The 12902-nt window shown below is 32.1% G+C and overlaps 2 protein-coding genes across 2 annotated transcripts; one reads left to right on the top strand and one right to left on the bottom strand.

The window, feature by feature from the left end:
- Positions 1-8176: 8176 nt before the first annotated feature.
- LOC100779034 (LOB domain-containing protein 40) lies at positions 8177-9704 on the top strand. Its single transcript, XM_003555185.3, has 2 exons — positions 8177-8366; positions 9167-9704. The coding sequence occupies exons 1-2, from the start codon at positions 8177-8179 to the stop codon at positions 9649-9651; spliced, it is 675 nt and encodes a 224-aa protein (XP_003555233.1). The 3' UTR covers positions 9652-9704.
- Positions 9705-9922: 218 nt separating this feature from the next.
- On the bottom strand, positions 9923-12224 carry LOC100817528 (zinc finger protein CONSTANS-LIKE 16). The gene is made up of 2 exons (XM_003555854.5): positions 10847-12224; positions 9923-10313 (listed from the first exon to the last, which is right to left on the bottom strand). Exons 1-2 carry the CDS (start codon positions 11849-11851, stop codon positions 10062-10064), a joined length of 1257 nt encoding a protein of 418 aa, XP_003555902.1. The 5' UTR covers positions 11852-12224; the 3' UTR covers positions 9923-10061.
- Positions 12225-12902: the final 678 nt, after the last annotated feature.

Below are 12902 nucleotides of genomic sequence, written 5' to 3'. Positions count from 1 at the left end.
TCTGAATTTTTTATATCCTTAACAATTTAAAAATAATATTTATTAAACTACGTAATTATTAAGCCATTTTTTAATAGATGTACTTGGTTATTTACTCATTTAATATTTTTACTAATATTCTAATCATGATTTATCTCACACCTTTATTTATACATTAATTAACTAACTAATTCAACACTAATTAATTTTATTAGTATTTTCAATTTAATAAACGTACTGGTTTTATAACTTTCGATTAATAATTAATTTTTCATTTCTTTTTAGCAAACATAATCTAAGATGAGATATTATTGCCAATTGGAATAGACGTGTGATTATGGATCCTACGAACTACCACTTTAGGTTTGATGAATGAATTACAAAACACTTATCAATGAGAATTTATAATTTAAACATCCAAGTCATGGACTGCTCATTACTCAAATTCAATGCACAGTCTGCAAAATCGCGTCGTCCTCCCTAACTGTCTCTCACCGACATATAAATTTCAAACGCGATACCAGATCGAGCTAATTAATGCTACCCTGTCACTGTTAGTTAAAAATACAATATTTTTTGGGCCTTAAAATTGGTAGTAATACATGAGTTTTTTTTAGTTAAATTAAGTCATCGAACTTCTAAGGCAATAAATCAAATCAGTAGTAGCTCTTCTAAGAAGGGAATCCAATATCTCTTCATAATATATGTGTATGATCTTGAATGAGTTAAGAAAACATCGTCATCACACCTCATATATGAATACTAGTTAAATTGTTATTCATAATAAATATTGAATATCCACTGAAATGATACGTGAAGAGCATGTGGGTATGTGGTGCAAGTATGTTGCCAAATTAATAAATAATATAGTAACTTGTATTAGCGGGCACTGCGGGTTTTTGTTTCACGTGGGCCAGTGTGAGTGTGGGATGGCCATGACATGAGGCACCATGCATCTCTCTCACTTAAAATAACTAGCCGTCAATTCACTCATTTGGTTTTTTTCTCTCAAGTCACACTCTTACATGATATGATATCCCAATTTACACACACTCACACTCATAACCAAACTCCAAGTTCCCTTTTTAATCTTCTTTTCTTTATTTTATTTTTCTTCTTCTCAACATCATAGAGCAATTTCCTTCGGGTTTGAACAAAAGAATAGTACTTAGTACCAAGAAAAAGGGTGTTTGGGAATTGGGTTCAAGAAAGGCCCAAAATTTATGTGTTTTATTCTCTGGCCATGTTGGTTGCCGGCGGCAAGAGACTCCTCTATGTTTCTGTGGTGGTGATGCTTGTGGTGTTGCATATGTGCCACACGTGTCAAGTTGGGGCGATTCGTGTGTTCCCAGGAAATGCAGTGGCGAACGTGGAATTCAGCCATGGCAATATGGATAATAATAAGAGCAAGGAGGAAGATCTGTTCAAGAAGTACTTCAGTGGAAGGACTCATCTTGGTCCAAGCAACACAACCCAAAAGGGTTTTGATGATAGCAAAAGAAGAGTACCAAGTTGCCCAGATCCTCTCCACAATTAACAAGTAGAATTGCCATCCAATTTTTCATCTTTAATTTTTTTATTACCTTTTTTTTGTTTCTTAAGTATTAAATTTATTTTGGTTGATATATATGTTCATCCAAAATACCCACGTTTTTCTCATCATCTTCTATCTGGTAATGTGTCTTCTTATATTGTAGAATGAGGGAAAACCGGTGGTATTTTGGTGTTATATTCAGAAGATTTTTTTTTTCTTTTTTCCTTCTTTCTCTCATCCATGGAGGATCCCAAAAATGAATTATCATAATCACCAATGTTATGGTTGTATATAGAGGATGTTAAGGAATATTGTTAATTAATTATAGAGTCTATTTCGTTGGATACTTTTTGTAATGCTGTGTAGAAGTCTCTGTAAGTGTGCTACTTGAATCCTTTTCTTTTCTATTTACCTACTTTTCTTCTGATGGTTTAAAGAAGGGGAAGCTGGAAAAAACTGGCAGATATGTGCCAGTTTTTCTTTTTCATTTACCTCTTTTTTTATAAACGCAGGGATTAATTCATGCCTTCAAGCTGTACTTATACTTATAAGCTTTGGCTATAAAAATGTCAAAGCAAATATTTTCTCCCTCTTCTCCCAGTGCAGAAACCATAATACAGCTTCTCTCATTATCAATTTAATCTCTAAAGACAAGTACCACTAATCAATTTAAATCTTAATTAAAATAGTTAATCATAGGTCATTTTAGTTTTTAATTTGGTAATTTTAAAACTTAAATCTTAATTAAAATAGTTAATCATAGGTCATTTTAGTTTTTAATTTGGTAATTTTAAAACTTAAAACACGATAATCTTTTTCAAGGTTGTTTAGAATAGTCATAGTCTAATAATTTAAGGATTGAAATATTATTAATTTTTACGATTGCAAATACTACTAAATTCTCTTTTTTTCCCTCGCAAAATATAGAAGTAGGAAAAGTTGATCTAACTTTATTGAAGTTCAGTGGCAGTCTGCATATATTCTGGGTGATACTGCAATGCTGCATTTGGTAAGTTTTTCATCTTTCTTTATTAATTAATATGTTTCTCTCACATGCCTTCTTAGCGAATTGGGGATTGTTCATTTCTCTACTCTTCTCTGGTTTCTAAAAAGTTTTGTCAAAAGATATTATTTGGAATCTGATCTGGACTAACTTTCATCAGAAAATCTCACCCGTTGGTTTTCACAGATCGACTCAACTTGGCTTATTCATTTGCGTTGATGCCAATTGATTTGTCTGCGGGTATTGACTTCATGGTCGGAAAATGTTGGGTCTTTTTTTATTTTACTATTTTCCTATTTGGCGTGGAAAAGTTTGACTTGGCAAAACATATGCTAAAAACATCCCTCTTCAAGTGAGAAAGTATCCTAACTTTTGTTAAGGAGACATGTTTGGAAGATCAGTTTCAGATTTTGATCAGTTTGATAAAGTTTCTATCAATTTCACTGAAAAAAAGTTATTTACTAACACTTTTTTGTTTGACCTGTTTCTGTTGCTATAACTTCATTGTATAAACTGTGAGTCAATAATAGTATCAGTCATGCTAATCGTGCATTATATTGATATAATTATGTCTTAGTATAAGAATTTGATATATATATATATATATATATATATATATATATATATATATATATATATATTATTGATATATCATATTAATAATATAATTAGTTTATTTTTAGTGTAAACATACAATAATTATGTCAACAATTTATTTATTTTATTAAAAAAAATACTAATGAAAATGACAAATCGATAGAAAGTGTATTTGTTTATGTAATTTTGGTTACTTAGATGTAGTGAATTTTATAGCTATCTCTGGGTAATTAAGTTTCAAATATTTGAATTGCACGCATATATCAGAAGTAAATCAAGTAAGTAAGGGTAGACATGAGCCAAGTTAGATCATGAAACAAACGCTATAGAGTCGCAAGTTTTTACAATTTTCACGACTTAGCCCGAATCAAACTAAAGTCGATTAAATTTGAGGGTTTCAAGCAAGTGATTGGATAAAATTTAAAAAAAAGAATTAAATAATTTTTTTTAGAAAACTCAAATGTAGGGAAATCTTAAGAAAAGAAAGAAAAATAAAATATTTAAATTAGAATTGGATTAGTTCAATTTTAAAATGCGAATAGCTTGTGACCTAATTCGAATCGATCAAGTTGGAATAATTTCACCTGCGTCGTCAAGGCAAACACCACTTTATTTTATTTTATTGTTAAGAACAAGAGTCACTTAATATAGTAGTAATAGATTCCTTTTTGTTTTGTTTTTTGAGTTTTCCTTCGTTCACTGCCGGTACTAAGTTTAATTTACACAGAATTGCTATTTTCCTTTTAGTTTCAAAGTTTATAAATATGATGGAGGATTACAACTGAAATAATTGACCTTAAAGCAAATGGAAAATAACGAAATATTCATTGTTGTAGAGGTTCTAGAGGATATCACTTCTATGTACAGACAAACATATGAATAGTTTTGGATTGTGAGAAGTCCCCTCCAGCAATATGAGCGATATAACTAAGTACATTATTGTTGGCAAGCATCTTTTTTTCTTGAATTATTGATGGCAGTACACATTGTGAGGACAAAATTATATTAATAGACTACTCTCTAATTTGTTAACATGATTAATCAATTTAATAAATGCGGTCATCTGGTCGAACGAGGAAAATGACCGCATGAAAAATAAAAAATAAAAACATTAACATGATTAGACAACTGAATTTCATTAGCGTGAGGAAGAGGAAAACAGTGTAGACAACAAAGGTTAATATTGGCATCGGGGGTTATATCTTAATAAGAGTACGAAATAAAAGTAAATTTAGTTAGGTCATTCAGTTACATATAGATGCATGATTTAAATGTTTTGATTTTGTTGGAAAATATCTAAGTTTTACACTGGCTGCTTCCCTCCTTGGAGTGCAGCTTATATATCTATTGAGTAATTTCACTTAATGTTAAGTTGAAATCTAACATGATATCAGATCGGGATTTGACTTTGGACCTCGTCCTCGCTTCCGTTGCGACTACCCATCATTTGTTGTTCAGGCACCAAGGTTAAGAAATGTTGTGTGTGAGAGGATGTGCACCAAACCCAAGAAGTGCATGGATATGTTGGAAAATATCAAAATCCCACATCGTGTTAGTGATCGCACGATTTATGATCATATCAAGACCTCTTGTTATTATCATAAATGAGAATTATAAATATAAATATTAAATCACACTTGAATGATTAAGATTAAAAGATAAATGTATATAATTTTTTTTAGTGATCACACGATTATTAGCTTTTAATGTTAACTATCCATATATAATATATATGATTATATGACTTAAATTTAAAAGAGTGTATCAAAAAAAGTTTTATTAACATTATGTAAGTTAATTAACATTTTTTATATAAGTTGTGAGTGAGAGGGAGAGAATGATATTTAATCACTACATAAAAGTAGCAAATTAGATTAATTTAATTAATAGTATTAAATTTGTTAACGTACAATATGTAATTAGTTAATGTATCTCTAATTAAGACCAGTATTTTTATATAGGAAAATATTTCTTGGACACTCAATATACACATATAGAAAAAAGTTATAAATATTTAATGTAACAAAAAAGAAAGATAGAGACAATTTGAAGGATTTCAATGGAGTGTCTAAAATATTGAAATGTGCATATATCACTTCTCTTTTATATAAGAAAGTAACAATATCACAAACACTTTTGAAAAGAAATTTATATAAAAGATTAAGACAAATTTATCAAACTTTCCTATAAAAAAAAGGCAGAAGTAGTATTATATACCCCTTCAAAGATGCCACGTAAGTGTTTGTTTCAAAATAGTTAAATGTAATTAGTTGGACTTTAGTATTTGGAAACTAATGTATCTTTAGAAGACTTGCTTCCTTTTTCTTTATAATTATAATCAGGTTTGTGTCTCATTCTAGCAAAAGTGCCTCAAGACACCCACGCATTATTGAAAAGGCCAACATAGAAAATAAAAAAAGTGTGATTTGGATGAATTCAAGGGAATTGATTAATTTTTGTTCCATTTATAGGGTTAGCTTTTGATTTATGTGTTGGTGGTATGTTGCAAAACCCAAAGAAGAGAACAAAGGGTTCTCGTATTCTGGTAAATTGGGTGCTTATGAGAGGGACTAGAGGAAGAAACTGAGAATTCGCAGAGAAATCGATGTAGGAAAGCGCCACGTATTATGCGGCGAAGGAGAGGTTTTAATAAAAGTTGTCAGTGATTCGCAGTCTGATATTTTGTCACGTAGCATTTTGGATTTGGAATCAACTTGACTTACCATTCTGCTTATAAAGACAATTTTAAATTTAGCCCATCGATGCATTTTAATGACCAATGCTGGGTTTTCCATTTTCATTAGGGAGTTCTATTGGCTTTCCTCGTCGCTGGTTCAGTCGTTATTGTTAGACCAATATTCCTTGCCAAATACACCTACCTCTCCATTAATTTGTCTTTGATATTTCAACTATCCATGTACCCTAACCTCGTTAACGCTGAATCATGTATATTGCCAAGATACAATAACTCTGATATGTGATGGGCTAATGCATCAATCGTTATGCCATTCTTATCTTGTGTTGTGACCACTTCGCTAAAATCTGCCAGCAATTAATATGCGCAAGCTAAATAACAGAGACATTTATATACGGAAGCCAAATTTGCGGCCTTTTTTCTTTTTGGCATTGTCAAGTCTCTAAATAAAGGAGAAGAGAATTACTAAAATATACTTCCTTTTACGGAAAAAAAAAGTTATGTAAATTAATCAATTATTATGATAAATTTATTGATTTTTATAATGATTATTTTAAAAGTCATATAAACAATAATTTGTCATTAAATAATCATGTAAAACAGCTTTACACTATTATGATAAGTTTATTGATTTTTATAATGATTATTTTAAAAGTTATATAAACAATAATTTGTGATTAAATAATGATGTAAAACAACTTTACACTATGAATGTATTATAATTAAACTCTACTATTGGTGTTTATATCATTTTAATTGTGGGAGGTGGGTGGAGGTTAATATCTTGTTGGTTGTCACTTTCTTTGAATTGGAAAGATGGAGGGCCCTTAAAATGTAATGGGGGTAGGCTTCCTTTTTGTACCACTAAGAATTGTTGCAACTTGCAAGGGCATGATTGAGATCACCCATATAAGCCCAAGGTTTTGGAGTCACAAAAAGGGAGTTGTCAAACGGACACCAGTTTTTGCTAAGTATATCCCCCTGCTTTAGTTTAATTTTTTAAATAAAAATATCCCTCTCAGAAAACATGTTTTCATTGATTTCGAAACAAAACAAAAACTTTTATATTAGAGTGTGCGTTCCCAGTACAAAATAGAAACATATTTTTGTATTTTGTGAATTATCTTTTAAACTAATCAAATTAATGGTGACTTAAATAATTATTTTTTAATTGAAATGATATTAATTATAATAAAATTTATTATTTTTAATAGTAGGAAAATTAAGTATAATACAAATAACGTTTTTTTTAATTATTAAGCAAATTCTTATAGAAGTTATCATTTACAATAGTGATTGAATTAATTGTTATCGAAATTACTTTTTTAATAGCAATCAAATTAATTATGATACTGTATCATAATTAAAACAGAGTAACTTGAGTAATATTAATTCAATTAAAAAAATATTTACAATTTGATTAGTTTGTTTATAATTAATTTCAATTAAAAAAATCTCTGATAGGGATGTGCATCCATCTGCCTTCAACGGTAAGGGGAAGACTACAAACGGTGCAGACTAATGTGGTTGGACCAGCATGAGTTGATCAGTAACACTGTTGACCCAAAACGGTGGGTAGGAACCAATGAATTTAAACAGCATCATTAGTTCCCAAATCACTACTTAGAAAAATAATTAAAATAATATATAGGTCACAATATATATCATCCATTAAATGGTGTCATCACTCTATTGACCACATACTTAAAACAAAAATTTTAATATACGGGAGATTTAATAAAAAAAAGTTATTAGAAACAAAAAATAAAACCGATCATTTATGAATGATTTAAAACATATTTAAACTAAAAAATAATAATATAAAAATATCATTGTTGATCTATATAGATAAATAATTATACCAAAAAGAAAATCATGGGCAAATATTTTACTCAATGCAAACCACGTTCATAATTTCTAAAAAATCATTTTCCAAGGACAGCAATCAAGACAAAGATTAGATCTCGGAGAAAATAGGAGAGAGGATAAGGAAAAACATCTCCCCATTTTAGGGAGTTTTGATATTGTTTATTGTTACCACTTTTTCGTCCCCATTTTTATGTAATTTTCACCAACACAGCCCAACATTTATCCATGTATTCCTAACCTCAAAATCCATCTCCCATTACAATGGTTCCATTTTTAATTTACTTTTTGCATGCAAGGGTATGATGAAATCCCTTTTTACCTAATCATATATACACCAAACTGAACAAATCATGTACATTAATAATGTACATTAATTAAAATAAGCTTAAGATCATATTATAGATTGCAAGATCTTCTTTTCATTGACCAATATGCTAATAAATACCCCCGGGTACCTAACTCTTTTCCGTAATCATACGGAATCCATAACAAAACCACCATGAAATCGAGTTGCAATGGGTGTCGCATTCTCCGCAAAGGCTGCAATGATAATTGCATAATCAGGCCTTGTCTTGAGTGGATGAACTCTCCTGAGTCCCAAGCCAACGCCACCCTCTTTCTTGCAAAATTCTATGGTCGTACTGGCTTGCTCAACCTCATCACTGCTGCTCCACAGCACCTTGGCCCAGGTCTTATACTATAACAAATTATCATTCTTTTTAGGATAAATTAGTTTTATCGTCTCTTAATTTATTATTTAGGTTTAATTTCATCATTTATTTTTAAAATTAATTCAATTTGATTTTTTATTTTTTTATTCAGTTTAATATTTTAATTTTTAAAATCAATTTATTTTTTTAAAAAATGCATATCATGTGATGATTTTGAACCGTCACAAAATGTGATTACTTATTATTTAAATTGAATCTGAAATAGTAAATTGAATAAAAAAATTAAAGAATAAATTAAATGTTAAAAATAAATTAGAAGACTAAAAAATTAATTTAACCTTCTTTTTATCTATTCACCGACCATCCTTAAATTTTAATACATTCTTGATTAATTATATTTGATAAAAATTTAAATTATGATGCTTAGCATTATGCTTTTCGGTATTGAGCCCCAAAGATAGTAAAATTTAGAAACAAGTGAAAACCGAAGTTTTTCTAGCTTATATTGCAAAATTTAATTTATAAATTACAATGCGTACACTAATATTATATTATATTATAATTATTTAAGTGAAATTTTACTCAGATTCTTTAATGTTTAAATCTAGTGAATAAATTCACTAAAATGGTCAACTAAATTTTTTGAATGGAGATTAATTATGATGAATATTTCGTACGTATAACATGATATCCAAAAAATTATCAGCGTGCTTGATGTTTTGATACATCAAATAATAAGAAACTAATACCGTTTCAAAATAGCATTAATTAAAAAATGTAACAAGTGTCATTTTGTTATTCTCTTTTTCCATTTCCAGTTGTGTTCAGGTCACTGTTGTATGAGGCATGTGGGAGATTGGTGAATCCCACTTATGGGTCATTAGGTTTGTTTTGGACTGGGGAATGGGCCCAATGCGAAGCTGCAGTTGATGCCGTGTTGACTGGGTCCAAAATCAATGGTGTGGCACCTTCTGATGGCCATACCTCAGGGACACTTGCTAGTGATCATATTCTCTCAACATGTGATATACGCCATATGAAGAATGGGACAAATGTGGATGACATGAGAGGTAGAATTCAGTTCAAGAACGTCAAACAGGTTATCAAACCAAAACCTCGAATGGGTTCGATCGACTCAACTATGTTATGGAAACCCAACTGCCAGAGTCAGAGCATGGAAACTATCGAGGCTTCATTGGTGAGCCAAGATGAGTTGAACCGAGTTCGTAAAATCAAGTTGGACTTGGAACTCACTCTTGGCTTTCGTTGCCAATCGACCAATGGCAAGAAAACACATTATTGATTTTTATTGTTGTTCATTTTTTTTTAATTTAATATATGCTTAACTTTGGAGGGAAATCATTAGTCAAATAGATTTTTTTCAATCAATTAACGTGAAATTAGTTATTTTTAATATATTATTTGTAACCATATTCCAATGCATCATTTTTAGCCATGTACTAAGCTTGACGATAAAGTTCAATTTTTCCCATTGTCAACAATAATAATCAAAATATTAAGCACATGTTGAGATGTACTATAATTTATAAGTCGTGTTCGTGTTAAAGACCACATGATTATAAATTTGGACGATTTATTAGCTTAAAAAATTGTTATATACAAAGAAATAAGAAAATGAAATGAAAAGCCATATGACGTCGCAAATACTAAATACTAACAAAACATTAGTGGTAGAACAGCAAATGCTAGGTCTTATTTATTTAGCAAAGGAAATGTTGGTGGTGCAAAGGAAGCCCTCTTAACAAACCTCCCCTTCATTCTGGGTCTCTTCTCTGCATTCAATTTCCTAACCTCGTACCTTATTTTCTTCGAGAACAACCTAGTTCGGCGCTTCTCTCTGTATCTTGACACCCTTGCCTCTCTGCCCCCGTCTACTATCACTGAATGAATCCCAAATCCACCCAGTTCACCGTAAGGGTGATGAAATGCCGTTCCGCAACTTCCCTGCTTGATTAAAAACAGCACAAAACTTCATTAGTCAAACAAAAATCACCTAAACATTCAATGTTCAATTTAACATAATAAAAAACCACCATTCATCATCAGCCTTCCCACAATCCCACCTAACCAAAACTTAGCTTATTCCTATGTTTCAAATCAGACAAATACTAATCAATTTAGTATTTGCATTTATAAATCTTTTCTTAGTTTGTGCCTTTGTCATTTCAGGGAACCAATTTGGTTAATTTAAGGATAAAACTTAGACTAGGTGCTTTTAGGATTCTCTGATGATAATCACTTTTTTATTTAAGCATCTATGCTTTAAAAAAAAATGCAAGTTAAAAAAATACTTATAAAAATCCACCTAACTTTGTACGTTATATTTAATTAAACAACTTTAGTTGGACCAAACAACAATATTAAGGAAATTAAACTAGTAATGACGAATCTAAAAGATTGGTGGCAATGGCAATGGGAATGGGAATTTATAAGAAAATTGAGACATAAAAAATGGAGAATAAATAGCAAAAATATACCATGCATTGGTGCCAGCACTCATCAGGGTCCAAGTTTTGTTTGTCAGCAGTGGTCCACGGAGACTTTTGGCTAGCCCAGGCGATGATTATCGCCTCATAATCAAGCTGCAACGATACCTTCTTCCTTTTCACCTCATCATCATCATTCTCTTTCATCTCTCCTAACTCATTCCCCAATTCCAAATCACTAACCTTCATCTCCTTTACCTCTTCACACGTCTCATAATCAAAGCTCAACTCAAATGATTGATCATCTCTTCCCATATCCATCTCCATCAGAGGGCTCTCTTCCTCTTCCACCTTCACCTTCCCACTACCCACCGAACACTCCTCTTCTTTGGTATCAACGAGTCCCAATTCTTCCATCCCCACGCACTTGTTTTCAAGCCCCCTACCCAAAAAGCTCTCAACATCAGCAGCAAACTCAGCAAGTTCTGCATCCGAAGGAAGCATCCCATGCAAGTTTTCGATCTCATTGCTATTGCTACAAAAATCATTGCTTTGAATCCCTTTGTATTCAACCTCAGCAGAAGCAGCAGCAGCAGCAGCTACTACCCCTTGATCAGTTGAAGTAACAGAAGAAGGAGAACTATTAGTCCCACATAGCTCAGCAACAAAAGGGTCGACTATGGGGACCCTATAAACGAGCTGCTCCTCATTCTCATCATGGGAATTCGCCTCTTCGGAACCCTCTTCAGGGACCAAGTGGAAAGGGTTGTTGTTACGAGAATGTTTCCCATGTCTGGGCGTTCGAGGTTTCTTGGTGTGCCACGTGGGAGGTTGTCGTCGTTCATCGGTGGACTTGTACGACGCGGTTTTCAAGCGGACTCGTTCGTGTCTTCGAGCCAAAGGATTCGCCAAGTGAACCGAAGAGTCACAAGCCTGGCAGAGAAAAGCATCATCGGCAGCACAGTACCAACGTGCACGTTTCGTTATGCAGCCGTCACATGCTCTTGCAGTTTTTCCCCCAACCGCGTTTGCTGCGTTCTTAGTAGCCGAACTCATGACACCAAAAGGGAGGGGTTAGGCTACAGTGTGGTTTTGGTAACAGGGGAATGATTATTTTTGATGGAAAAAAGAGGGAGTGTGTAGCTAGCGTGACCCACAAGAGGCGCTTTTGCAGTCCCATTTAACAGGAAGAGATGCACTTTTGGGACCTTGGAGGACAGTGAAAGGGATTCAAGTTTGGGGGATCCATAAGAGAACAAGGCCTTATCTGCTTTTTCATTGGTGGAGCTTAGAAAGTTCATCCCAATCCCTGCTTTCTCATTGGCTGCCTCTCTAATCCAAGGGATTTCGCCCAGTGGATCAGCATGGCCTTTTTTTTTTTAATCCCATATCGGAATAAATAAAAAATAAAAAGATTTAAATATATTTTATTTAAGATTTTTTCATTTTTCATTTATTTTTAATCTTTATAAACTCTAATTCATATAAACGACTACATATATAAAAAATTAGAATATTACAGAAATCAAAATTAAAAAAATATAAACTTACAAGAATTAAAATTTTAAAAAATTCTAAAATAAAAAAATAAACTTACAGAAATTATAAATATAAAACATTAACTGCATGAAAAAAACATTTAAGAAAAAAAAAAGGAAATTATCTGTGAGCGTCTTTTCCTTGCTAGAAAATGTCGACTGAGACGGTTTTGGTGGATTAGCAGTGCATGACTTTTGTTCTGCGGTCCCGTCGATCCATTTCTCTTTGATTCCCATTCACTTTATTTTCTGGCCTTTTACCAATTATTTCTGCTTCGGCTTTCTTTGACAGTGTGTAACCATGCCAGCTAAATTCAATTTGTCTACATCTTATGTATGACATTGGATATATTGGATAATAGGGTCACATCCATTCCCATTTCTCTCGAAGCAACCACAAGATCAAGGGATTACCATCCTAGTAGATCAGGTTATTAGGGTATGTAATCCGCCAATTCAGACACGTACTCCAGCATACAGTAATCAAGTTGAGGGATATCAGACAAATTATGATGACACGCGCATTAACGCTTTTGATTCAGAAATCATTAATGGACCATATCATAACC

The sequence above is a fragment of the Glycine max genome, chromosome 20 (genome assembly GCF_000004515.6).
Source record: "Glycine max cultivar Williams 82 chromosome 20, Glycine_max_v4.0, whole genome shotgun sequence".
Classification (NCBI taxonomy): Eukaryota; Viridiplantae; Streptophyta; class Magnoliopsida; order Fabales; family Fabaceae; genus Glycine; species Glycine max.
This window is presented reverse-complemented; position numbering and strand designations above follow the sequence as displayed.

Excerpts from the sequence above, each read along its gene's own strand:
- LOC100779034 (XM_003555185.3), top strand. The coding sequence starts at position 8,177 with ATGAAATCGAGTTGCAATGGGTGTCGCATTCTCCGCAAAGGCTGCAAT. Across the intron at positions 8,367-9,166 it reads TCCACAGCACCTTGGCCCAG|TTGTGTTCAGGTCACTGTTG; the intron begins GTCTTATACTAT and ends TTCCATTTCCAG.
- LOC100817528 (XM_003555854.5), bottom strand. The coding sequence starts at position 11,851 with ATGAGTTCGGCTACTAAGAACGCAGCAAACGCGGTTGGGGGAAAAACT. Across the intron at positions 10,314-10,846 it reads AGTGCTGGCACCAATGCATG|GGAAGTTGCGGAACGGCATT; the intron begins GTATATTTTTGC and ends TTAATCAAGCAG.